Below are 26,868 nucleotides of genomic sequence, written 5' to 3' on the forward strand. Positions count from 1 at the left end.
AGCTTCCGGTGGAAGATATGGGGTTATCACAGGTGCCTGACGCTTTGGGGAGGGAGGATAACATCAGTAGTTACTGTTCCTGGGCTCCCATCCTGTGCCAGGCTGAGAGTACGGGGGTGATCCTGGTGGGCAGCCCCTACCCTCAGTGGGCTTACCTGCTGGGGATAGCCAGACAATCTACAGTAGACACAGGATAAATGTTCAGTGTAATTGCATAATGGCATGCGTTCTGAAGCACATAAAGCTGGGTGAGAGAATAATGAGACGCTGAGGTTAAGGAGTAGTGGTGAGCTAGGTGCAGTAAGGGATCAAACAGGGCTTCTCTAGAAAGTGGTGTTTGAGCTAAGATATAAACAATAAGATGCTTTAGAGAAAGGGGTTTCTGGCAGAAGATACAGCCTCAGGAAAGAGTGCCTTTTAAATGTGGAAATGAATGCCTACCTACATAGTGGGGCCATTTCAGTTTTTTCTCTGCTACTAGTGGGGCTCAGTTTGTAAATCAGACCCTGGGGATTCTTGGAGCTAGAGGAAACCACAGGAGTGGGGAAGCCTGATTCCAGTCTGGGTTTAGTCCTACATCAGAACATGATCACCCCTGGTGATGGGAATTTCATAACCTCAAAGAGTCTCAAACAGTATTTACTGGAAGCCATTCCCTGTTGAAGTGATTTTAACTCTTGCCAGAACCTGGGATTCCTGCAGCCCAGGGCAACATCTGTGTTGGATACCTATAGACTCGGGCACCGCTCAACATGTTTCTCAGCCTGGCATGTGCCCTCCAATGTCCATCTCAAGGGGCATTTTTTAAATATTAAAAAAGTAGGCCTATCACAGTTCAAAGAGGAACCCAATTGTTCATCAGCTGGGAATTGTTAGATAAGGAATAGCTCATCTATACAATGGTGCAGTATGCAGCTGTGAAGAAGAATGTAGAAGCTTTTCTTCCTCATGGAGAAAGATCTTAGAAAAACAAAATTCATGAAAACAAGGTACAGATGGGTGTGTACAGGGGGCTACCTTTTGTGTAAAATATGCATTCGAACAAGTGAATGTATATTTGTATTTGTGCAAGTCAGAGAAACTGTAGGGTTCTCAGGAACTTAATAACCTTGTTTAGGCAGAGAGTGTGGGAAGAGTTCTTTTCATTGAGTGTCATGTACATTTTTGGAACCATGTCAATATATAAACCACTAAGAAGTAAAATGTTCTTTTCCTTAAAAATCAAGAGACTTAACATAAAGATTAAAATGTCTAGCTTTTCTTGAAAACTTGAAGGACATGTCCGCCTTGGGTTTCCATGCCCGTGTGGCCATCCTTGTGGAGAGGGAGAGTGAGAAGTGGCTGCCCGCTTTAGATATCCCAGAAAATACCCGGCCAGCTGCTCTCACTTGCCTGACTTGCTGGCATCCGTCCGCATTTGAGTTTGTTACCTCCCCCACCCTCTGTCCCCAGGCTTTCTGTCTTTTTTACTTAACCCTGCCCCACAAAGAGCCCGTGTTGAGCTAGGTGAGGCTGCTTATGTGCTTCCCAGCTGGCCTTGGTGTCCCTGACTCCAGCCCTGTGCTCAGGCTAAGGTCCAAGGCCACAAGCAAAATTCTCAGGAACATAGGACTGCAGCATTTCATCCCAGGGTGTGGCACCACACTGTCTGCAAACTAAATGTCACAGGCTTTTCGCTGCAACAGTGGCACCATCACCCAGACAGAGCCGCGCACTGGGCTGCTGGGAGGAGACATGGTATCTAAGATTGGAACTGTCTCCGAGGTACAGGATTGTTTAGAGTCCAGAATGGTGCAGGGTGCATTCAATTGGTGTCCAAACTAGTTGTTTTTTGATTTTTCAGTAGATTCACAATGATAGATTCTTAGATTCTTAGAAAGCTGGATTTTGGAATCTTAGTGTTTGGTAGGATACCCAGAGGCTTAGAAATGCCAGAGTTCTGATCATTTTAAAGTCAAAATGAAATTCAAGCATCATCATAATTAAAATGCACATCAAAGAAAACTATGATTTGCTTTCAGGTTAACTCAGTGTTCATAAGAACTATTTATTGAATAAATGAATTAATGTTTGCGTAAAGTGCAGTGTCAATTAAGAAATAATTTCAGCATGAGGTAGTCTACTTGTTTCTGACCTTGTATTTTGTAGGATAAAAATAAACAAAGTTGGATGGCCCTTCTGGTAATGTACTCATAGATTTTTACTCTTGCGGGCAGCTTGGAAACCGACCTTTCCAAATAGCCTTCGAGCAGGTCTCTGGGCATCCAGCTTCCCAGTCCATCCTGCTGTGATCCATCTTCCTAAAATAGCGATTTCATTAGCTTGTTCTCCTGGTCAGAGATTTCCAATGCCTTGTCATTGTCTGGAGCAGAAAAGACGCCAAAGGATAGTACCTGTGCAATTTGCAGAGCTGCTGCCATTGATTATTGACTCATTCATTCACTCACTCAGCTCTCTACCAAAACGGAACTCCTGCATCTGTTTCCCCAGGTCCTGAGGGGTGTAGAGTGCCTGCCTTCAACAAATTCAGTCTGACTGAGGAGGCAAACATGGCTACCTGTACAAGGCAAAACAAAGCCAAAAAGGAAAATCAGTAACACCCCAGGAAAAGTCAAGTGTTCTAGAGGGAATGGAGGGAGGCACCATGACTTCTCTTTGACTGGGAGATGGAATGCCTCCTGGAGGAGACTATGTTGAAGCTGTTCTGGGGAAACCGTGGGGAAACCTTCTCTGCTCTGAAGTTTGGTTTAGTCCCTCACCATTTCTTAAAAATAATTACTTTTTAACCAAAACAGTAGTACCTGTTCATTATGTAATAAATTCCAGTGACATCAAAGTATGTATGGTGACCTGTGACCATACCTCTCACTAACCCTCCCACAGGTGTCGGCAGAGTTGATGGTGAGGCATATGGCCTTCCAACACATATAGTTTATTGCTATGCATAGGTTCATACTCTGCATATTGTTGTTCAGTTAAAAATTTTCTTACTTCACGTTTCACGGATACCTTCAACTGCCAAGGAAGTAGAGAATTTCTGTCCTTTCTCATGATGTGGACAAATCATCATAGACTTTTCTCTAACAGTGTGCTAGACTCAGTTCATAACTTCAGGACTACAGGGTGAATTCCTCTCAGTGTTTTACCCATAAGATGTTCACAGAGGAGGACAGGCCCAGGAAGGGGAGGAGACAGAGAACCTTGTCATCCCAGGGAGGCTCAGGGCCTGGCTGCTTCCTCCCAGTGCCCAGGCCATGCAGGGAGAGGATGAGGCTGTTGGGAGTGCACAGGAGAAGCCATAGAGAGGGTAGCTTTCATGGGACACAAAGGACAACCGCCTGAGCTGTCTGAAAGCTGAATAAGCTGCCCCGGAGATAACAATGATAGGTGATGTTTACTGAGCATTAGCTACTGCTTTGGGCCATATAGTCCTTTACTCTTTGAAACATAGCTACTGCTTTTGTCCAACTAACAGCTAGAGAAACTGCCTGATCTCCCTCAGTTAGTAAGAGAGATGGTCTTCTCCTAACCTTCGTATTGTCCTACTTCTGTTATGAGTGAGCTCTTCATCACTGCAGGAATCCAAGCACAGCTCTCTCACATCCTTCTGCAGTACAGGTAGGCTGGTGTCTGAGGTCTGCAGAAGCTGATCAAACTGCTTAGTCTCTGGTACAGACTGTAGAACAGACTACCTGGCTTTGGATACCAACTCTGCCATTTGGGAATTGGTGACCTTGCTTCTCAACTCTGCATGAGCCTCAGTCTCCTCATCTATAAAATGGGATTTGAAACTTGTTACATGGATTAAACTAGTTGACACTTGGAAAGTGCAGAATGTCTTCTTGGGCTAGAAGCTCAAGAAAATCTAAAGCTCAGGAAAACAGCTTGAGGTAGTCAGGCTTAGGGGCCCTGGCAACAAAGGGATAGACAGAGATAGGGTGAGGTTGGCCTGGCACAGAGAGGCTTCCTGGCTCCTTCTTCTGGATGCTCCATTGGCCTCCTGTCACCGTTTTTAGTTACTGCTCTAATAAATTACCACAATTTCAGGGACTAAGAAAATACAAATTGATCATCTTCTGACCCTGGACACCAGAAGTCCCCAAATCAAAATGTCTGAAGGGCTGGTTCCTCCGGAGCTCAGGGGGAGAGCCCATCTCTTACCTTTCCCTGCTTCTAGAAGCTTCCCACATTCCTCGGGTTGTGGCCTCCTATGTCCATCTTTAAGGCCAGCAGAGCCGCAACTTCTCTCCACCTTTGACCTCTGCGTCTATTGTCCTGTCTTCTTTCCGTGACCTAGCCCCCATGGTTCCCTCTTATAAAGACCCCTTCCATTGGGCCTACCTTAGATACCTAAAATGATCATATCTCGAAAGCCTTAATGAATATCTACAGAATGTCATTTTCCAGGTAGGGTAACGTATTGACCGGTTCTGGGAACTAGGTTGTAGCTCTCTTTGGGGAACCATTATTTTGTCTCCTGAGGGCCCAATATAAAAGTCCCCTTTTATATTGTATCCCGTGTCCTGAGGGAAGCCACATCTGTGAGGGGATGGGCAGCCCTTGTGCTCTGCCCCTCACTATCTCTGCAAGCATTGGCTGGCCCTTACCCTGTCCCTTCCATCTGTGTGACAAGCTGTGGCCTCCCCAGTGCCCAGGGTCAAAAGACTGGAATACTGCTGCTCTGTGGGCCTTCTGCTTCACCTTATGCAGCTCTGTCGTTGAACAGATGGGGACACTGAGGACTGAAGTGAAGCTCTCCCAAAGTGAGGCCGCTCTGAAGTCCCCATCTCCCGACATATTCCTGTGTTCTTCGCCCTGTGCCACAGTCAGCCTCCACCCTCCCGCCCCACGCTCATCCCTCAGCCTGGCTGCTCCGCCGCCATCTGTCCACCTCCCATAAGCTACTCGAGGGACTCCTCTACCCAGGCCTGTCTTTACACCGTTTTCCAGCTCAGCCTCGCCCAGTCCTGCCTCCACACCTCACTGCTGCTGGGTTCTCTGCTCTCTGTTGTCATTTGCACAGAGGTAGTGGAATCTACTGTGAGAGAAAGTTGCAGTTAAGATCCCAGACCTTCCTTCCAGCTGTACCATAACTCCTGGGAATTCTGAGAATACCCTTCCCCTCCCTGAGCCTCAGTTTGCACATCTGCCCACTGGGAATGAAGAGTCCCAGTTCATCTTCTCCTTGCAGGACTGCCCGGTGTACCCCTGAGAGGAGGTATATTGAAGTGCTCCATAAGTTGTAAGGCGCTGTGCCCTTCCCTGTGAGCTCATGGACAGCCTTCCATCTGGACTATGCCTAGTGTTCAGGTCCTGTCTACCCAGAAAGAACGCAAACGTGAGCTGGTGCAAGGCTTTGCCTGTGAAAGGCTCTCACGCTACCTCCTGAGGGACTTAAGGACCGGCAGACCTGCCAGTCTCCCTGGCTCCTGGGAACAGTCCCTATATGCCGCCTCCTCCAGGAAGCTCTCCCCAGTTAGCCCAGTCAAAAGTGATGTTACCTCAGCTGGGCCCTGGATCAGCCCACCAATACGCCTGTTATCCCATTGTGTCTTGATTTATGATTCTTTGTGTCCTAACTTTGTGCTTACACTTATGAGATTCTGAATTGTCCCTGCCTCCTCCAACCAAGCTTAGTACAGAGCTTGCACTATAGTAGCAACTTAGGAAGTGCAGGCTGGCTGGCTGGGTAGATGAGTTATTATGATTAGTTATTACTAATCTTTCTACACTCTACCCTTCTAGGTCATTGTCAAGGTTATTGACACGATTCACACACCCATACACTTCTTTAGTGAACAAAAAGGCACATTTGATTTCAAGATATTGTCATAATTATTATTTCTCCCCAAAATGTATTAGCTTCTACTGTCTGCTGCCTTTTCTTTTTTCCCCAATGTCCACCGTCCAGGATAGAAACCACTCTAATCTATCTCGATTAGCTTTTATTTTCACTACCTAAGGGACCATAGCAGTTCTACTCCCAGCCTAAGATGGTCTGTAAATGTTTGGTGAGGCCACTTCCAGTCTGAATCCTTAGGGGCACTTGCTGCCTGTCTGGATGAGCAGGTCCAGATAAGTGTTTCCATTTCCAGACTATTTAGTCCCTTTTGTACGTCTCTCTTGTCCCAGGTCCAGAATGGTATCACCTGGCCCCCTCAAGGGTCAGTGGATGGGGGGTTGGGGCTGGTCTTAATCCTGAACGGCCAGAGGCATGCCTAAAACTAGTTTCCAGCAAGCCAAAAGTCACTGGCGGGAGTGATAACTAATGCTTGCATCCTACTCACTCTGCACCAGGCATTGTTCTAAGCACTTTATGTTAACTTGTCTGTCTGTTTACCAGCCATAGGCAGGAGTAAGTCTTACGATCTCCATTTTACTGGTCCAATGACTGAGGCACTGAGGAGCACAGACACTTGCTGTAGGTCACACAGCTTGTAAGTGCTGCAGCCAGGCTCAGCTGCAGGCAATCAGACTTCAGAGGCCACACGCTTGGATATGAAACCACATTGCTGTCATCAAGCCTGGTATGACAGAGGCAGACACAAGGTCTGGCAAGAGATCTGACTTGGGGAAGACCCCGCTCTGGGGAACAGAGCACAAAGCCAGTGGGTGGATCAAGGGCCACATGACCCGCATCTGACCTGGTTTGTCTTTATCTTGGGTGATACCTGGCTGCAGGGCACTGTGCAGACTCACCTTTCTAAAGCCAGCACCCCGTAAGTCAGCCCCCTACTGTGAGACGGCAGAGAGCAATCTGGCCAAGCTCCGCCAGCTGAAGCCCTCAGGGAAGGCTTGTGCTTTGGCGGGCAGACAGTAGCAGGCAGAGGACCTTTCTTATTTCTTGGGAAACTTAGGCCAAATCCTAACTGGGCCAGGCCGTGTGGAGACATCCCAGCTACTCCAGGGTTCTTGGCCCGTGCAGTTCCCCCAGGCTGCTTGTCTAGTGTGGTGAACCCAATGTGGCAATCAGCTTCTCACCTGGACCCAAGCAAGCTTCTGTTTTATTTTCAGGGGAAAAAGCAAGAGGAAAAGAATTGTCATTGCTTGTTTACAGTAGGCTTTCTTCGTCCTTCCCTGGTTTGGGGCATGAGTCATTCCTCTCTCCAGTACCCTTCAAGAGCAAGCCAGGGAAGGTCCCCAGCTCCTCGCCCCCAGGCCCAGTGGGCTTACTGCTCTCCACCCCTTATTGCCCCTCCCTACCTGAGAGAAAAAGAGATGCCAAGCTCCAGTCCAGGTGGCAGGGGGTGGGCATCCTGGGCCAAGCACACAGCAAGGCTGTCGGGAAGGCAAGGATGGAGAAGTAGGGTGTCAGGCTCTGCGAGCTGCCTGTCATTCTGAGGCTTGGCCTGGCAGGACAACCGGGCTCATGAACTGGGGCTTTCTTGGAGTTTGTCTCCTCCTCTCCCAGATCCAGATCTTGTCTTCCATGTATGACCAAGGTGGCTAAATATGGGGGTAAAGGGACAGAGGGCCCAAGGGAGGGGTGGGGCAGCTAAGGGTGCACTTAGGGCTCTGTGCAGTGACCCTACCAATATCCTAACCACTAATGTCAGCCCTGGAGAGTTGCTGAAAGGAATTGCCCCAAAGAGGACCATAGCCTGCATGGATAGCCCACTGTGCTAATATGAGAGGAGGTTATGAAAAGACACATAGGGTGTCATTACTTTAAAATCTCTTCTGTATTAGTGTAGCTGATGGAGTTAGAGGCCCCCCAGTACTGAACCTAAAACCCCAGTGTGCCTGGTACGCCCCCACCCCCAGCATTTCCTCCTCTGCTTCCGCAGCCTGTTTTGGCTGCTCCTACCCTAGGCTCCTATCCAAGGACCAGGCCTCTGGGCTTCCCAGAGCAGCTCCACCAAGGACCCAGCTTCTCTGTGGTGTCCACACCTCCAGAGGGGACCGGCTCTCCCCACGGCACCCTCCCAGATGAATCCCTTCTTTGACCTTTGTAATTATTCCTGTTCAATCTCCCTTCGTGTTTTTTCCCTCCCCCCTTTTGAGGTGCTCAACTCCTGCACTCTCTCCAGTGTATTAAGGATGTGAGTGAAATTGATGACTGGGATGTCTCAGGTCTTTATGATGATGAATGACTTTCACTGCCAAAGCTTTTATTGTCTGTGATTTGGGAAGAAGGGGGAACTGATATATCAAGGCTGCCTGTCACACCATTTAATACAGTTATAAATCCTGACGTCACTAACTGGTGGTCAGGAGCTGGAGAATTCCACCGGCCTCCCCTTTGCCGAGTCTTTATGGATTTTTTTTTCCTTCTCTTTGCGTGACTGTCACAATTGTATTTTGGGAAGGAGGATGGCTAAGTGGTATATTTAAATATACAGGGACACCCTAATTTAGGGAGGAAGGAAAAGGGAGCCTTCCCTCAGCCTTCCTATAAAAGACAGAGCAGATAGAATCCTTTGGTTCTAAGGTGAACAAGGAAATTTCATGGTGGAACAAATCCTAAGTCTGCTTGTGCACTACGCTTTATAGTTTGCCATGTGCTTAATATTTGTTACTTTTTAGATCCTCCTTCCACCCTTGAGAGAGTATCAGGGAGAGGCTCGATACTCACTTCACAGAAGGGGCTGTACGGGCTCAGGACCGTGAAGGGGCCAGGGTTGCGCCACATCAGGTGGATGCAGAGGGAGCTCCTTAGCATGAAGCAGCCAAGCACGCCATCGAGAGTTTGTGCATCTACCAGACGGTCCTGGACTCATCGGTTAGTTTAGTGACTGCCTCTGGGAAGGCCACTTGAATGTTCTGAACCTCAGTGTTCTCAGCTGAAATGAGAAAAACTCTCTCCTCATAGAGTTGTTGTGTGGATTAAAGGATCTAATGCACATAGTTTCTTAGCAAGTGTCCTGGACCAGCGAAAGTATTCAGTAAACGTTTTTAAAGGTAGAACTATAATGAGAAAGGCATATGGCAGATGTCACAGGGGGATGTGGGGCCACCTACACCTTCTGAGGTTGTATGACCAGGAAAACTTCTTGTAAGAGGTGACAAGTAAGTGTTGAGATGGGTAGGAGTGAGGAAGTGCAAGCAGTGGCAAGATAAGCAGCTGGAGATGAGGGAGGGCCCCGGCACAGAGGCTACCTATGAGCTGGGGTCAGACCCTAGAAGCTGAGGAGCCTCCAAGAACCTTAAGTAGGGAGTGGCATCTTTGAAGGAATCTCTCTGAAGTCTTGATGAAGAGGATGAGACTAAGCAGGAAGACTTGAACCACTGAAGGGAGCTGGAGAAACCCAGAGGGAAAGGGTGGAGGCCCGGCCCCAGGCTGTGGAAATGCAGATGGAGGAAAAGTATTCAGGGGTAGAAGTGGCATCAGTCCAATACGGGGTAGGTGTGAGGTCCAGGTGGCTCACTATTTGAAGCCGGGAGACTGTGGGGATAATGGAGCCACTGACTGAGACTAAGACCTCAAGAGGAGCTGGTTGGATACTCTGTGGTTCCCGGGGCACCCAGGTGGAAAGGTCCAGAAGGCAGGGTGTGTGTTGGGAATAGTCAGGGCTGGGGCTATGGATTTGGAAGTTACGAGCTTAGAGGTGGTGGATGGAGCCAGGTCACTGAGTGAAGATGTAAAGAAAAGGAAAGTTGAAAGAGATCTAGAAAGGGACTTCAGGGAACAAGTGCGGTAGAGAAAAAAGTGAGGGAAGTCTGGGAAACGATGATTGGTGAAGGACAAAGCAGACCATAAATGCTCTGCATCTTGGAGGCTGGAACCATCCAGGTCTCAGTTACAAACAGATTATAAGAATTCTCTCTGGTTAATTAAGCAGAAAAGTGATTTTTCTAAGGATAGCAAGACACTCAGGGTCTTCAGGAGGGTCACGGAGCCTGGCTTGGAAGCCTCACAGCCTCAAGGTAATAACCCCTGAGCCATGCTGCAGAACTGTCCTTGTGGAGATGCCACATCGTGGCCTGTAGACACAGACCCTTGAGCTTCTTTATGACTGCCACTGGACCCTGGGTGCCACCACTAAGACCTCTGCCTAAGTTGATGGACTCTGTGTTGCCTGCTTTTTTTGTGTCACTAACTTCTGAATTAAAGTCTCACACTCATGTCTGCTTGGTAGACCCAGAAATGTACTGTGCCCTAAGCTGCAGAGGAGGCTGGGAATTACATTTGTGATTTCTCCCTTGAGCAGCCTAAACCATGAAAGTAGAAAATTCTCCAAACAAAAGAAAGAGGAGCTGTGGTGTCAAGTGACCAAAAATGTTTTTAAAGCATAGAGTGGGCAAAGAGATCTACGATAGTGAGGGCTGGGGGCTATCCTTTGCTTTGTCAATCAGGGGCCTAGATCTTTGAGTTGTTTATCTACTGTAGTCTGCCCCTTGCCACAGGGTTTGAGGCAGCATTAAATTAAAACCCAAGGGCATCTGCACATAGGCTAGAAAGTACCCATGGGAAAGGGGCTTGATTGCATTGGACTCTGACATGGGAATTGTTACAGTTGAGCCCTGAAGCCCAAAGAGTCTTCGTTCTGAGACCGGCCTGGGCCAGAACCTGGTAGGTTGAGATCTGAGAAGGATCTGCAAAGGTTGTAGTGAACACTTGAACTAGGGTAAGGGTAAGGGAAAATAAAAAATAAAGAACCCAGTGGCCTCGTCCCACCCCTGGGGATCATAAGGGCGGCTAGGAGGCCTTTCTCTTTGACTAGAACATGGGTAGCTCCCAAGCTTTGGCTGGGGGCTTTTCTGCAATGAGGTGAGAGTGGAGATGGAAAATAATACCCATGTGACTCAAAACACTTCTTGTCCTATGGGCAGAAAATCCCCAGTGTCTACCAGAGGCCAAGCCCAGAGGAGGGACTTAGAAAATGTTCTCGGAGCTCAAGAGCATGCTTCATGCCCGAGCATGTGTGGGGCACCGTGGAGAAACAGGTAGACAGGTGCTGTCTCTGAGCTGGAAGGGCCAGGCTGTGCTGGTCAGATGTCACAGGCAGTCTGAGGAGCACTGGATGGAGAGCTGTGTGAGGGACTCTGAGGGCACCAAGGGGGACTGTGGGTGGGTGGGGCTGGGCCTGAGAGCTCTGGCATAGGAGGCAACAGTGGTGGAGTGGGCACCATGCCTGTCAGGCACAGCAGCAGCATTTGCTAAGGCATGGGTGAGCTAAGGGAGGACAAGCCATTTAGAGCCAGTGTGGGAGCCGGTAGCTAGACAGCTCCAGGCGAAGTGACTGGAAAAAGGGCAGTGAAGGATCTGGGCTTGATTCAGAGGTGCTGGGGAGCGAGGAGTTCAGGCAAGGGCACAGTTTAGGGTAGCTGGCAGTGGGAATCCATTGTGGCTGGAGTTGGCTGTGTCACCCTGTAATCACTGACCCACAGATATTGGTGGGAGAAGTGGGGCCGTGGGGTGTTTGGGTGTCAAGGCCCAGTCCTTTTTGCCCAGGAGTGTCTCTGGAGCCTGCTGGGTGCCCTCATTATGCCCCTCACGTGGTGAGGAGAGACATGAGTAGCAATTGAGACTCTGGCTGCCTCCTGCTGGTGTGCTGAGCGCCGGGCAAACCACATGAGATCCCATCTCGTGCATAATGTGCATCGGAGGACAAAATTAGATTGAGAAGTAAATGGAGCCGAAAATTTCCAAAGCATTCCCCGTCAAGAAGCTGTTTGATTGCATGTTTTAATTTTCTGCGTCCTCCTGCCCGGTGATGTTCATTTTGGTGGGGAAGGCTGGAGCAGAAGGGGCTTGGGATGGAGGCGGAGAGGAGGAGCGAGCCACTCTGCACATGTGAATTGACTCCATGGGGCTGCTTCTTTCTGGTGATGTGGCTTTGACCTCAACCCTAAGGAGAAGACACTACCCCATTTTGAGAAAAGGAAATGGGAAAGAATTAAGTAACTTGCCTGAAGTCATGTAAGTAGGACACAGCTACTGGGATGGCGCACTGGCCTGTCAAGGTTTAAAGCTGAAGCTGATGCCACATGCGGTTGCATGTTTCAGTGTTCCCATTTTTGTTTTTCACAAGAAGGATCTGCCTTCTTCCTCCTTATTCTCTTTCCCTCTTCTCTCCTTCATCCACTTCCAAAGCTCAGGAAAACTGATAGGCAGAGCAAAGGTTCATATTCCCATTTTGTTGACATGTAAAGTGAGGCTCAATGAAATGCAGTCATTTGTTGGCAGCATAGAGGGAGAAATTCAGTGGTGATTTCTGTGACCTCTGGTTTCTGTGTGTTTCCCCCAGCCCAGTCCTGCCAGTGGATTCAAGAAGGCGCTAGAAATCCTGTTGGCTCCATACCTCATCTTAGATCTTCTCACAAAAGCAAGCATTCTGTTTTGCTTCATCGGGGATGTTGGAGCTCTAGACTACTGCAAGGAAGACAGTGAGAGTTCGCTTCTGTGAAGAGAGAGGGAAGAGTCAGGAAAGGAATAGAGAAGAATGTTCGGATGAGGCTGCATGGTGGTTTAGGACCTGGGCCTGGCTGTGCACAGCTCCCTGGGCAAGGCCCTGCCCCATGGGGGCTGCTCACAACCTGCAGAGTAAGAAACTGTTCATTTCCCAACAGCTACGGAGATTTTAAAAAACAATTTTTTTTTTTTTTTTTTTTTTTTGTCAAGAAAACTTTTGTTCAGATAGACCCTTCCTGGGAATCTTTATATACACTAGTTGGGAGTAAGGTTCATTGGTTGAGAGAGTGGCGTTCCAGAGGAAGCTCTAAACCCCTGGACTGTTTGAGCTTTGGCATCTGTTGGGCTCTGGTGGCCCTGACTCTGCAGAAGTTTTTATGCCTCATGTATGTCCTTGGCTCAGCCTGGCTCTCATTTCCTCTGCTGGGTCCAAGTCCTCCCATCTGACCCTCCAGCTGCTGCCCCACCTCTCCTCTACCTCTGCCTGTGCCTGAGGATGCTCAGACTCAGTCCCAAGGGCATCTTCCCTCAGGGCTCAACCCCCGGAGAGATGGAGGCAGCAGATCAGCTTCTCTCTGTAATCCACCCTGCTCCCACTCCACCCGAATGCCTCTGTAGCATCTGTTGAAGGAACCCTGCCACTGGGGCCAGGGCCTGGCACCTCCTTCTCCAGGAAGGCTGCAGGCCAATTGCAGGAATTGAATCTCAAGTCTTCTTTTTGTTACGTGTTAGGATGGAGACCTTAGGGAGGACCTTTTGATTCTTTGAGCCAAAAATTTCTCCCACTGTGGGTACCAAGGTGGTGAAGAACCAGAAAATTAATCCCAGGCTTAGCTGACTCATATACTTGTCCCCTTATGATATTCCCTATTCAGAAGGCCATCCATCCCTATGCTGTATGAAGAGCTGTCATCTCTGTGATCCCACGTGGGACTCCTGATGGCCCATGAAGGAGGCAAGGCAGAGCTGATCGGATGGCTTTTACAAGGGAAACTGAGAACCAGAACTAGCAGTGGCTTGAAAGCAAGAGCCTGAGCTATGCTTGGGCTCTCAGAAGCAGCCGGTAATTCCATACAATAGTCACGCCCTGGTACCTGACCCTGCTTCTCTGAGAGGGGAGGGGCAGGGAGCGATGGGCTGGCGCTTTGGCAGCCCGCAGCGCCAGCCCAGTAGTGCGATTTAATGCGTGTTTTCTGCAGCACATTAATTTGCTGTGCACCCTGGGAGGTGCCTCTGCGGGATGGGCTTGGTTTTCCCTGGCAAGCAGCACACCTGCCCAGCCCTCCTGTCTCACCGGGGCCTCCTCACCAGTTGGTTACTAATATTGGCTTTGTTATTTGATTTGGGGAAACACTTGGGGGTGGGAGCTGGTATTGCAAAAAATCAGCTTTGTCTGGCTGAGCGTTTTTGGATCCTGGCCTGGCTCTGTGATATCTACATCTGGCCAGAGGACCAGGAGTTAGGATGGTGACACCCTGAGTCCCTTTACAAGAGATCAGAAGCCTATTAGCAGCTTAGACATTTACCTATTGACTTTTTCCTTAAAATGGATGAGCTGTCAGTTCTCACATCCTTATAGCATTTTTTAATCTCCCCTCAGGTGGGTGGCCTTAGGGGATAATATTCAGAGAGGGGAGGGGAGGACATGCCTCAAGCACAGTAAGGAAGTAGAAGGCTTCCTGATTTCCAGGTCTGGGATGGCTGTGCCTTAACAGGCTTTGAACTTGATCCTCCAGCCCTGACCTTGGCTGTGAGGCAAGCAGGGTTACCTTCATTTTGTAAATGTGAAAATAGACTCAGAGAGGCCAAGCAATTTGCTCAAAAATCATATAGCTAGCAAATGCGGAGCCGGGTTCTAAATGCAGACTGACAGCTCTGTGGCCCTTGTTCCTGTTATTCCACATTGCCTTCTTTTACAAAGATGTATTATACCAGAGTTTTAGAATTTTTTTTTGGTACTGGGAATTGAACTCAGGACCTTGTGCTTGTTAGGTAGGCACTTACGCCACTCAGCTATATCCCAAGCCCTACAAAGATGTAATGCCCCCAAATCTAGGCCACTTCACAAGAACTCTATGCTTTGTCTGTATTCATTTATTCATTCACTTGTTTTTCACTTTGTAACCACCAATTTTACATGGAATCTCCCTCTCAGGAGGTAGACTTCCCCAGCCGTTAGATCTGGGAAGTGTGTTTTGCATTAGCAGCCTCTATCCAGGATGAACAAGAGGGCCAGGGAAACACGTGGAAGTACTGTCAGCCCTGGGTAGAAAGCACTGACTGGGTGACACCCAGTTTTCAGTCCACACCTGGACTCTGATTCTGAAGCATCATAAGTCAAAGATGTCCAGTGCTGTCGAGCCAGCTGGGAGATGGCATGGTCTGGGCATAGTGACCAGGAGTAGGGATGAGATGGGTCTTGGCCAGCAGTCTCAGCATCTGCAGGGGACCACTGGACTGAGATGGGCAATTGGACTTTTCTTCACTTGCTAGTTATAGTTACACGGTTTTAGAAGACACTGGTTTGTCATACCAACTTCTTGTATAAGAGATGCACATAATCATGCTGGAGGGACATATGTCACTTTCCTCTGATACAACACAGCTTCATCCTTGTGAGCAGGTATTACTGACCCTCCTGATATAAGGGTGAAGCCTGTGAAGATCTGTGCTGCCACCAAACACCCAGACTGCTGGACTTCCCTGTGTCTGTTTGTGCTGTTTTTATGTCTCCGTCCTTCACACTTCTCCTAGTGTCAGTTTGTCTGGCTTTTACAAGTTTTTCTCCCACTTCCTACTTTGCTATTTTTAATACAATGTGGGGCTGGGAATCTAAGCTACTGAGCTTATTGAAACTGTGCAAATGAAGGACTTGCCAGTGCTGGTGCCAGGAGGGACTCTGCTGTACACTTTGTGTTTATCTTTTGGCTTCTCATAGCCAGGTTGAAGGGGTCTGAGACTGTTGCATGGTGCATTTCAGACAGACAGACCAGGCCACCACTAAGGGTTGGGTGCTGGCCTGGGAGAAGCCTAGTGGGACCTTGAGCTTGGAATATGCAACTTGGTCACATTGCCCCTGACATCATGGTGCTGTCCTGGAAAACAAAATGACAGCCCTGACCAAAGATGAGGGGACAGGGAGGAACCTCACTCCTCAAGTATCCTGGATTCATTATCATCTCTATTTTTAGACTATGAGTGAACCCCTTGGGGAACAGACTCTGACTCTTAAGAAAAAGTTAATTTAAAATCATACTGTTAATTTTGAATAGAAGGTAATACATGCATGTGGTTAAATATTCAAACTATACAGAAAAATATAAAATGAAAACTAAATATCCTCTCCCTAGCCTCAGGAATCTGAGGATCCAAAGTCCTCCCCAAAGTGAATAGTGTCTTGCATACACTCTCAGGAGCATTTTATTCATCTATTAGCTTATACATTTTATCCGTGTTTTCACTAGTGCAAGTAGAATCACACTGTACACAATATTCTTCTGCACTTTGCTCTATTTATTTAGTAAACCATGTTAGAAATGTTTCCACAGCCTCCACATTCAAATCTGCCTCATTACTTTTCAAAACAGTGTAATATTCCACTATGGGGAGGTATCATAATTTATTTATTCTAGCCAACAGACAGTTGGGTTGCTTCCTGCCATCCCACTAAATGTAAATCTTGGTGTGCTTTTCTGTGTATTAGCAAAGACAAAGTCTTGTAAGTAGAGTTACTGGTCAAAGGGGAGGTGCATTTTGTATTTTGTGATTCACCTATTGAAACAGTATGTGGGGCACATGGAAAGGGCTGCGGTACAACCTCTGAAGTCAGAATTTTTGTAGACATCCAGCTCTACCTCCTCTGAATGGGTATCTGCAATTGGGGGTTGTGATGATAAATATCTAACAGAGTGCTGTGATGCTTAAATAAGATGCACATACAAAGTACTTCGAACAGCGAGTTACATAAATGGCAGTTATCGTTGAGGTTGTCATTATTACAGTTATCACCTCTGGGTCTTCTGGAGCACTCAGTATGGTACTCTGAACTTAGACGTCAGATAATACATGAATGAGTGAATGAATGAAAGAATGAATGAAGACATGAGCTGGCCTCGGTTGCCCTGGCAATCCTCCTACTGTAAATATTGCCCTCCTCCTGTTTCTGTGCAAGTATGTTCTTGCGTGGGAGGCCTAGAGCCATCAGTGTAGTAGAGCTGCCTTGCAGCCTTGCTAATTAGAACCTTGCCTTTGTTGTTTTGTGTGTGTGTGTCAGATCAACAGTTGCTAGTTTGAAGAAGATCATGCCACAAATGTACACAGAAATATTGACTGAGCTCCAGTGTCTGCTCTAAAATGCCAGGCAGATGAAATACAAGCATGTTCTCAAAACTGAGACAGGACTAGAGCGTAATAGCTCTCTGTGACTCCAGGGAAATAAGATGAGATCCCTTCCAAGGAAGAAAGGGAAGGGTTGATGATGGTAAAATGAATAGTGCTAAGTTCTCAGATTTGTCTTCCTGGCTCTACAAAGCCAAATTAGATCGTTAGCCAGGCCAACTAGAGACAGAATGGGTGAAAGGTGGGAATTCAATAATTTGGGGAAAATAAATTTAGAGTTCTCATTTCTAAGTAAATAACACCACCCAAACTAATGGCTAGTCAGCCTGTTGTTAGGAGCCTGCCGGATCTGTGGTGAGGACTGAAGGTGGCTCATCTGCATGTAGCCCATCCATTGTTTGCAGCTATGTGAGTAGGTTGTTACAGTTGGCAAAGGGGGGAGCCTAGGGTGGGGCAAACTAGTTACCTCATGAGCCAGGAAGGAAAAAAAAAACAGAAGAGGCCAAGATTCTACACTCCCTGTTAAGGGTACCACCCCAGTGACCTAAGGATCTCCCACTATGGCCCACTCCCTTTATCACAGGCACACTTACCCAAACCATAATTCTGTGTAAATATAAAATGGACAATCTATAAAATGAAATTTAATTTCATTTGTTAGTGAAGAAACCTATAAAAAGGTAAAACGGGTTCCAAGAGCATTTGAGGAACAGGTTTTTTTTTTTTTTTTTTTTTTAATCATGATCTGTTGGGAAAAGATTAAAAATTTTAGAATAATAATATTATGAGACTAGAAACAGTATTGCTTAATGTCCTGAAGAAATTGCAATCCAGACATTTGGGGTTATTTTTCAAACCTGATAGGAATCTACTCATGAACCTGTAGTTTCCCAGGGCCTGAGTTCTATCACATAGTGAAGAACATACTAAATGCAGGTCTGCTTTCACAGAGGCGCGACCCTTGGGCTGCGTGCTGAGTACTGCCCCACAGTGCTGTAGGTGTCTGCCTGTTGTTTTTTGTGTAACTTGTGTTTCTTAACTTGCAGAAAGGTTTCATGGGGTTCTGTGATGGTGAGAAAGGGGCCCCTGGGACGGTGACATGCACATCTTAGAGGCAGAAGTGTTCGAAGTTCTAGTGAAACGTGTGAACCAAGAAAGAAGCCTCGCTGAGTCCAGAGTGGGCCATGGGGCGGGCCGGGGACAGGGAGGCCTGGGAGGCGTGACTTAGGGCAGTGCGCTGGAGCGGGGAATAGACAGTCAGGAGGGGCGTGGGGAGTGACTGAACATGAAGGAGGTGGGAATTGTCACTCACTGCGATAAAAAAGATGGCAGGAATTTGGGTTGCCCCCGGGAGCTGGCTGTGTCCCTGCCCCCGTTTCCCAGAACCACCTCCCAAAGTTCAGTGCTTTGACTCCCTGCAGTGGCCGGTTCCACCCCGCAGGCTGGTTACCTGCTTGGGAGGCGCAGGGTCACCCAGGCAGAGCTCGGGTCCTCAGCCAGGCCTGGCAGCAGCTGAAGCTGCTGCTGGTGGTGGGGTGGTTCAGAAGGGGACTCGAGGGCTTTGAGAATAAGTAACAGTGGAAAATGGGTAGTCTGGAGACTAATTTGGACAATTAAAATAATTGGTTTTCAGTGTATATTTTCAAAAACTGGATGAGTTATTAGTATTCCCATAGTCAAATAGCATGAAACTGAAAAAAACCTAAAAAACTACGGGTCTTCATTTTTAAAAAACTAGCCAGAGCTAAGAAAGGGCTGCTGCCTTAGGCCAGGCACCAGGCACCTGCTCTCCCAGGCCCGCTTTTGGTGAGAGGCCCGTGGCGATGGTGTGCAGGCCACTAGCCCCATCTGCTTCAGGATGCTCCTGCCCAGGAGCCATGGGAAGATGATGCCTCCTTAGTCTCCTTAGCCTCCAAGGGTTCAGTTCAGGGCCGCCCGGGAGTCTGAAGCTGTGTGCAGGGGTCCCAAGCCCAAGGCAGGCACTGCCAGAACCTCTGTAGCAGCCGGTACCAGCCCCTCCTCCATCAGCACAGAGGAGATGGTGCTGCTGTCCTAGGGACTGGAAACGATCCCTCGGGGCCACCTGTTCCCACGGCTTGAGTGTTCAGGCAGGAAAATCAAGGCCCCAGAAGGAGGCAGAATTTATTCAGGGTTGAACAGCAAGTCACTGTTGCCAGGGATGTTCGGGTTTCCTGGGCACTGAGTCCCAGCTGGGACTGATCACTGGTTTGTGAAGGACTTCGCCTCTTCTCACCCGCTCCTCCACATTCCCATATGGCGTGGGACTTGTGTACAGAGGCCTCGGTCCTCTGGGCAGAACCTCCCGTCGTGGGCTGTCAAGGCCACAGGCCTCTCTGGTCCTCGAACCATCGCCAGCTTCCTGCCCCCACCACAGCTCATTCACAGTAATTAATGGCTTCGCGAGTGGGTTGATTCCTCCTTCCTCTCACTCACACTCACAGTCAGGTAGGCAGGGGGGAATTTGGTTGGTGCCTGTGGTATTGAAAGTGAAGGGTTTTCATACTGTCAGGGTAATGAATTCTGCAAGGGTTTGAAGCAAGGGGCTAGAGGGTCTCCTTGTCATGTGTCTGGGAGTGACAACCCCCAGTGGTTAATTACTGCCACACGATGAGAACCGGGCTGGTAGCAAAATGAGATAAGTTCATTATGAGCTAAATTTGAAGTTAATTGGATTCACATTCCCCCCATTAGTACACATACAGTGAGCCTACCTAGAAATGGGCTGCATGGAGGAGAAAAAGTTGCATCTAGGCAAGAAGTGATAAATTAGGCCTGGTTGTTGTTGAAGTTCTGGCGAGGTGTTTCCGGAGATGTTGGTGAGACAAGAACCATAATTCCTTCAGATGAGTAGAATCAGCACCACTCGATTAATGTCATCTCGGCAGATGTTTTGTAAGCACCCACTCTGTGTTAGACCAAAACAAGAGTGGGAGGGTTGGGAGCAGATCTTGATATCTAGGGACCTCCAATGCAGAGACAGGGGTAAGACGAATGCCCCATGTGCTGGGGGAATGTGAAAGACCTGGTGCCAGAATGCCTGGGTTTGGATGTGGCTCCATTTCTTACTGTGGGAACATGGGCAGATGTTTAATCTCTCTGTATTCTAGTTTCCACATCTGTAAAATGTGGATGATAATGATAGCGCTTGCTTTATAGAGATTTTGAGGTTGAGTCAGTGTCCACAAGGCACAATGAATAGTATTTGGAACATAGCTCTGTGTTTGAACCAGGAGGCATCCTGTAAGTGCTACAAAAATGTTAGGCGTCATTCTTACTATCATCTGTGTGCCTTGGGGCACATTGATAGCTTGGCGCCTTCATTTCCTCTTCTGTAAAATGGGCATAATATCAACACTCATATGATGGTACTATTCATCTATTGACCACCCCAAATTTACACATCTTCAGGAGCCAGTAAGCTCCTTTGCCCCTTTCCTACTATTGCTCCTCCAAGGCTTTCAGTGAGTCATTAGTAGAACCTGATTTTGGACATCCCTGAGAACTCTGACCTGGGATCATGTGAATGATGGAAACCTATTGCAGAGGGTTGGAGAGGCCAGTGTTTAGTTCCCGGGCTTCCCCTGCCCAGACTTTTACTTACTAATAAATGCCTCCCCTTTTTGTATAGCTGCCTGGTACTCCATGGTGCACATGATCAGCCAGTTTCCTGCGTTTAGACATTTAGATAATTCCCAATATTTTTGTGGTTATAGATAATGCTGCTGTAGTGAATAACCTTATGCATATGTATTTTATATTGTTGAAGGTGTATATCTTCAGGTATAAGTCTGTAGAAGTAGGATTGCTTGTTCAGGGGGTAAATGCATGTAGTTTTATTAGATACTTCCAAATTCCCCTTCCCGTGTTAATTTGTACTTCTAGTATATAATGAAATTAAATATCTTTTCAAATCATTGAGAGAGAGAGAGAGCACAAAAATGTATATACAAAAAATATATATACATTTCAGGAAAAGAAAAACGTATATGTATTTTAACACTAAATTTATTGAGACATCATGAGATCAATACAAGTTGTCTTTGGCCTCTGCAATTATAAGGGACACCCAAAGTGGTGGCCATTGGCTTCCAGACGTTTATTAGTATGGCAAACTACTGCTTGGTCATGGAGATTATTGCACATGTATTTTCAATTTCTTCTCAACAGATTAGCAGAGTAGTGGGTTTTCTGTGATATATGATGTCCTCTAGGGTCCCCCATATGAGGGTAGGACCATCTGTTAAAAAAAAATCATAGTATTTCTCTTTTCCTGAAGTGTGCATACATTTTTGGTGGACTCTGTATATGTACAGAGCAGAGGTTTATGTTCACGTACTTTGCCCATTTTTCTGCAGGACTCTTTTTGGTCTTTTCCCTTCAATTTTTACAAGTTCTTGATACATGAATAGTAATCCCTTATCTATGATACATGCTGCAAATAATTTCTCCCAGTTTGTTATTCATCATCTCTCATTGGATGTGCTTGTGTGCTGTTTTTATCAGTCAAGAGGTTTGGTTTGTTAGGTGTCAATTGTTTTTTATTGCATCCTTTTTCCTATAAAAATGAATTTATTTAGCTTAAAAACATATTTAATGTTATACCCTGCCAATATTTTTGATTTGAAATTACCATTTCTTTTTCAAGATGATGGTGATAATAGACAACAATTTTTAAAATAGTAGAATTATTGAAATGGAATGCATATGCTTCCTGGTACGGTACTCACCCATCTCAAGTGTACCGGTAATTCAGTGGTGTTTAGTATAATCACACATTTGTACAGCTACTGCCACAGTTACTTTGGAATACTTCGTAACACATCTCAGAGGGTCCCACGCCCGTTAGCAGTCCCCCTCCCTACTGTTCCCTACCCCGAGCCCCTGGCAACTACTAATCTACTTTTTATTGCTGAAGATTCGCCTGTTCTGGATATTTCACATGAATAGATTCATGCATATGTTGCTATGTGCAACTGGCTTTTTCACTCAGCATAATCATTTCAAGTTCATCCACGTTGTAGCATATTGTATTCCTTTGTATTGGCGAATATTCTGTTGTTTGGAGATACCGTATTTTCTTTATCCACTTACGATAGATATTTCAGTCGTCTTGACTTCTTGGCTGTTACGAACAAAGCTGCCGTGAACATTGGAGTATCACATTTTGTGTGGACATTTGTCTCATTTCTCTTGGATACACCTCGGAGTAAAAATGCTGGGTCTGTGATAACTCTACATTTCATCTTTTTGAGAAGCTACTGGATTTTTCCAAAGTGGCTGCACAATCTTATATTTCCACCGGCAATGTATTAAGAGTCCCAGTTTTTCTCATCTTTGCCAAAGATTTTTCTAATCTGTCTTTTTTATTGTAACCATTGTAGTGAGTGTGAGGCGATGTTTCACTGTGGTTTTGATTTGTATTTCCCTATTGGCTGATGATATTGAACATCTTTTCGTGTGCTTGCTGACCATTTCATTTATTCTTCTTTAGACAAATGCCTATTCTGATCCTTTGCTCATTTTAAATTGGTTTATTAGTTTTTTTATTATTAAGCTGTAAGAGTTCTTTGTATATTCTAGATACAAGTTCTTTATCAGATACACGATTTGCAAATAATTTTTTCCTATTTTGTGGGTCATCGTTTTACTTTTTTAATGGTGTCCTTTGAAGCACAAAAGTTTTTAATTTTGATGAAGTTCAATTTCTTTTTCTTTGTTGTTTGTCATATCTAAGAAACCATTGCCTAATCCAGTCATGAATATTTATGCCTATTTCCTTTCTAAGAATTTTATAGTTTTAGTGCTTACATTTAAGTCTTTGATCCATTTTTGATAATTTTTACAAGAGTGTGCATTTGGGTTTGCATCATATATCAAGATTATGCTAGCTTGGTGAAATCAATTAGGAAGAGTTCCTTGGACTTACATATTCTAGAAAAGTTTAATAACAGGACTATATGTTCCTTAAAGATTTAAAAGGACTTGCCCCAAACAAAAATAATCAAAAACTTAACAAGAAGCATGAGGCATTTATTTTTTAAAAGGCTTTTTTTTTTTTTTCACTTTCTTCCAAGGTTATTGGGCTGTTATTTTTATTTTTTAAGACAGGGTCTCATCATGTAGTCCAGGCTGACTTTGAACTCTCTTATGTAACCCAGGATGGCCTCGAATTTGCTGCGGTCCCCCTACCTCAGCCTCCTGAGTGTGGGATTACAGGCATGTGGTGTGCCACCATGTCCAGCTCTGGGCTGTTTTTTTTTTTTTTTTTTTTAACTTGTTCTTGAGTTACTTTTGGTAACTTATATTTTCTCGGATAATTGCACCTCTTATTGAGATTTCCACATTTATTAGTGTGAAGTATATTTTCTTCTTCCTTTTATATTGTCTCATCTATACAGTATTTCCGTTTATATCTTCTCATTCTTCATCTTGATATTTGGGTCCTTTTAAAAAATCTTGATCTATGTTTATCTGTGTTATTGGTCTTTTCAAATAACAATTCTTGTTTGTACTTATTCTCTGTCTGTTTTTCTGTTTCCTAATTCCTTATTTTTTGCTTTTTCTTTATTGATTCCTTCCTCTTCCCTTCCCTAGATTCATTTTATTGCTTTTTCATCTAGCTTTCTAAGTTGAGTGCTTCAGTGAGGCTCTGATTTTCAGAACCTTTGCTTGAGGGATCAAGGTTTTAAGGCTTGTGTCACAGTAGCAGAAACTGTTGACCAAACACGACCCAAAGGGCAGCCCTTGCTGAAAGATGAACCCGTTGCCAGGAAGCAGGAGAACTGGGTGCCAAGCCCAGCCAGGCCTCAGATCAGATCAGCTCCCACGGGCAGGTTTCCTGCCCTCTCGGGGCATCTGCTCCTTCTGGGCAGCTGGGAAGCGTGTGGCCCCTGCATGGGCAGCTCCCTCAGGGTACGCCTTCCGGCTTTCAACAGGCAGGTCTGTGTCCCCTTCTTCAATGCCTCCACCCCAATGCACTCACCCATAAAATCTTGCAGTTGAGTTTTTCTCTGCAAGATGGAGCCAAAAAGTAGTGATGACAGTGTCCCTGCTGAGAGGAGTGGAACCTCTGGACTCACGGCCAGAGCAGAGACAGTTTCACACGCAAGGCAGTACAATGCAGCGGCAAAGCACATGGCTTTGACATTAGATGACTTGGCTTTGAATCTTTGGCAGGTAGTGTGCAGTCTTGGACAAGTCTAATTTTCTTGTAAAGAGAAAATAGTATCAGCATCTCACCTGACAGGGTTGTTGAGGTTTGAGGGAGTTAACCATTGAAAATACTCAGGTGAGAGTCTGATGTTCTATGATTCTATGTAAGTGCTCATAATTTATAGTTATTGTCATCATCAGCTATGTAAGCCTGGGGATGGGGCCAGGGTGGGAGATGCTCCCCAGACTGGTGAAGGAACAGCTCATCCAAGCAGCCCCTCCACTGGCTGTCTTTCTCCCTGTCTCCCAGTCTGGCCACTGAGATCTCAGATCTCACAGTGATCAGACTGCTTAGTCTGCTTCCTCAGACACCTTTAAGTCCCTGCAGCTGTCCTGAGGAAGGCCATGAACATGAGTGCCCCCGACCCCTGCCACACTATCCTAGTGCTTTTGAAGGTAGAGGAGGGTCCGGCTGATGTTAGGAAACTTGGACCGAAGCACCTTCTCTGCCACTTGTCTCTGTGGCACCTGAGTCAATTGCTCTCCTCTTCTATGTTAGGCCTCAATTTTCCCATCTGCAAAATGGCAACATGGATTGAGGTTGGCAAGAGCTCTTCTGGCACTTTTTGCACTGATTCCTGAGCATGGATAAAGGGAATGGTTATGGAATCCCAAAAGCTCCTGCTTCTCTAGCAGGGCCACTTTTTCCATTCACTTAACAAATCTTTTAGGCCTGTGGCATTCTGGCCTTGGAGTACAAAGACCTGTCCCCTAGACAGAAGGAGCTGCCACCAATGGCTGTAGGTGTTGAACTGGCACAAGATGAGATGGCCCAGGAGGGCCAGTCATGGCAAACTTCCTTAGCTCACCTTGTGAGCCCGGTCAGTTCTTCCAACTTGGGTTTCCTGTTTAATCCTGGCTCTCAGGAGATGAGAGCAGCTCTAGTGGATCCTGTTCATGTAGGGGAACTGAGGGATCCCAGAGGTAAACCATGGGGCATTTGCACCCCTCTAAAATGCCTCAAGTGAGGACCTGAGCCAGGATGCTTGGTCCAAAGCCAGGGAGGTGGTGAGCGAGGGAGGGAGAAGCCTCCTGCTTCCTGCTTCTTCACTAAACAAAGGAACAGTTCTGGGTCAAGGGAGGAAGGATTCAGCGAGGGGCCAGCTGTGCAGCAGGAGGGTCTGCCGCGGAGAGGCCCCTGCGCTCTGCATGCTGTCAGGGGGGTAAGGGGGCAGCGGGGCAGGTCTCTGAAGGCAGCACTGTTAGGAGCGGCTGGAGGAAGGTAACTGCAGAGTGCCCAGCAGAAACGCCTTGGTGGCGGTGGAGCTGTCCAAGTCGTGCTCGGGAGTAGAGAGCCCCGGTGTGTGCCAGGCCCTTTGCTGTCCCACCTGCTCGTCTCAGGCCAGAGCCCTGGTTTGCTTCGTGGTGAGTGGAGCCGGCGGGGCTGGCAGTGTGTGTGTGAGCGTGGGCTCGCAGGAGCAGTGGGGCGGGGGCACATTGGTGTTCAGTGTCTGGATGTGACAAATGTGCAGACGTGTCAGGGGAGCTGTGGACGAGTGGCTGGCTGCAGAGATACTCACCCTGTGATTTGTTGCTTTGATTCCTTAGGCCGTGACTTGGCGAGCACAACCCTCCCCGGGTACCCTCCGCACGTCCCCCCCACCGGACAGGGCAGCTACTCAGCGCCTACGCTGACAGGGATGGTGCCTGGTGAGTTTGCATTGTCGGCGTCTCCACAGCAGGCAGCGGACGGGGGTTCTGTGCGGGGCATCCCGCCAACAGCCTGGTGACCTCCGTACTTCTGAGAAGCGGGCCTGAATAAATCAGGTGGAGGTCTGCTCAGCCTCTTTGCTGCAGCTGAGTGTGCAGTGGAACCTGGACAGCAGCGATGACACCACTGGGGAGGACATCAGGGAGGGGTCCCGGGCTGTCACTCAAGCAGCCCCTTGCTGGCCACATGGAGTTGGAACACAGAGAGGTGCACGGCCAGCTTGCAGGGGAGGTGTCACCAGTGTCCCCCTTCCCCTGCTCCCCTCCTCCTGCCCTTCTTCCTCATGTGCAACTCAAACCTGCAGAAGCCCCAAGGGGCGTTGGGCCACCTCATTCCTGTGTTTAAGACAGGCAGGGTGGAAGGTGGTGAGTTTGTCACTTGGTTCTAAACTAAGCATCACTGAAACCCAATTCCCTCCAGGTGGCGAAGTATCAGTTTTAAGACATTTAGAAAGGGGCCACCATGGTGTCCCCTGCATGGTGGGGACAAGGCAATGCACGTGGTCCTGGATTTCTGTGTGTTAAGGGGATTAATATAGCAGCATTGCTCAAAGTATCTTATTTTGAAAGATTTTTTTTTTTTAAATCAAGAAGGATCAATCGTCTGCTGGGTGTCGTTCCACCTCCTCTACAGGGCAGGGTTGCCTCTTGTTTGGTGTCCTTTGAGGGGACCATGTCACACTTTCCAGTGCCTGAGGGCTCTCAGGCCTGCTCCTCTCTGAGGACACTTTCCCTGGCTCCACCCACGTCCTCTTTTGGAGCCTCATAACAGCTCTGAGAAGGAGGGCCTGCAATTTGCCCGAGTCTCTCAGGAAGGAGGAGGAAGGGCCACCATAAAGGAGCCAGATAGAACCAGGCAAGAGAGACCACTCTTCTGGGAACTACTCCTTAGAGGGCCCTTCCCTGGCTCTGCTGGGGTAATTAGTGTCCCCCCTTATCCCAAGGACCAGAGAGAGCCTGCAGGCCCAAGGGGACATGCCTACAATCCTCCTTCCAGCCACCCTGGACACCAATTCTGGGCAAGCTGAACCTCTTCCAAGCTGAACCTTCCTCCAGGGTCACCCTCGTCCAGGTAGCCCATGTTACCGTGTGTGCGCCCCTGGGCCAGGGCCTGGCTTCTTGTGAGGATGTGAACAGAGCTGAGATGGGAGGGGTGGGTACCCCACAGGCATGCATGTCTCTGCATGGTAGTCAGTGGAGCTGGGGTGGGGATAGTGGTCAGATCATGTTCG

At 47.4% G+C, this 26,868-nt stretch overlaps 1 protein-coding gene across 4 annotated transcripts in view; it reads left to right on the forward strand.

Annotated features, from left to right (window-relative positions):
* Positions 1-26,868, forward strand: part of Pax5 (paired box 5) — a 181,642-nt gene that overhangs the window by 112,242 nt on the left and 42,532 nt on the right. For all 4 annotated transcript variants that reach the window (XM_005382889.1, XM_005382893.1, XM_005382897.2 and 1 more), the window contains one exon: positions 25,475-25,576. In XM_005382889.1, the coding sequence (XP_005382946.1) occupies positions 25,475-25,576 (102 nt within the window). The remainder of the gene's footprint in view (positions 1-25,474; positions 25,577-26,868) is intronic.

Source organism: Chinchilla lanigera, unplaced genomic scaffold (genome assembly GCF_000276665.1).
Source record: "Chinchilla lanigera isolate Chin_1 unplaced genomic scaffold, ChiLan1.0 scaffold00018, whole genome shotgun sequence".
Classification (NCBI taxonomy): domain Eukaryota; kingdom Metazoa; phylum Chordata; class Mammalia; order Rodentia; family Chinchillidae; genus Chinchilla; species Chinchilla lanigera.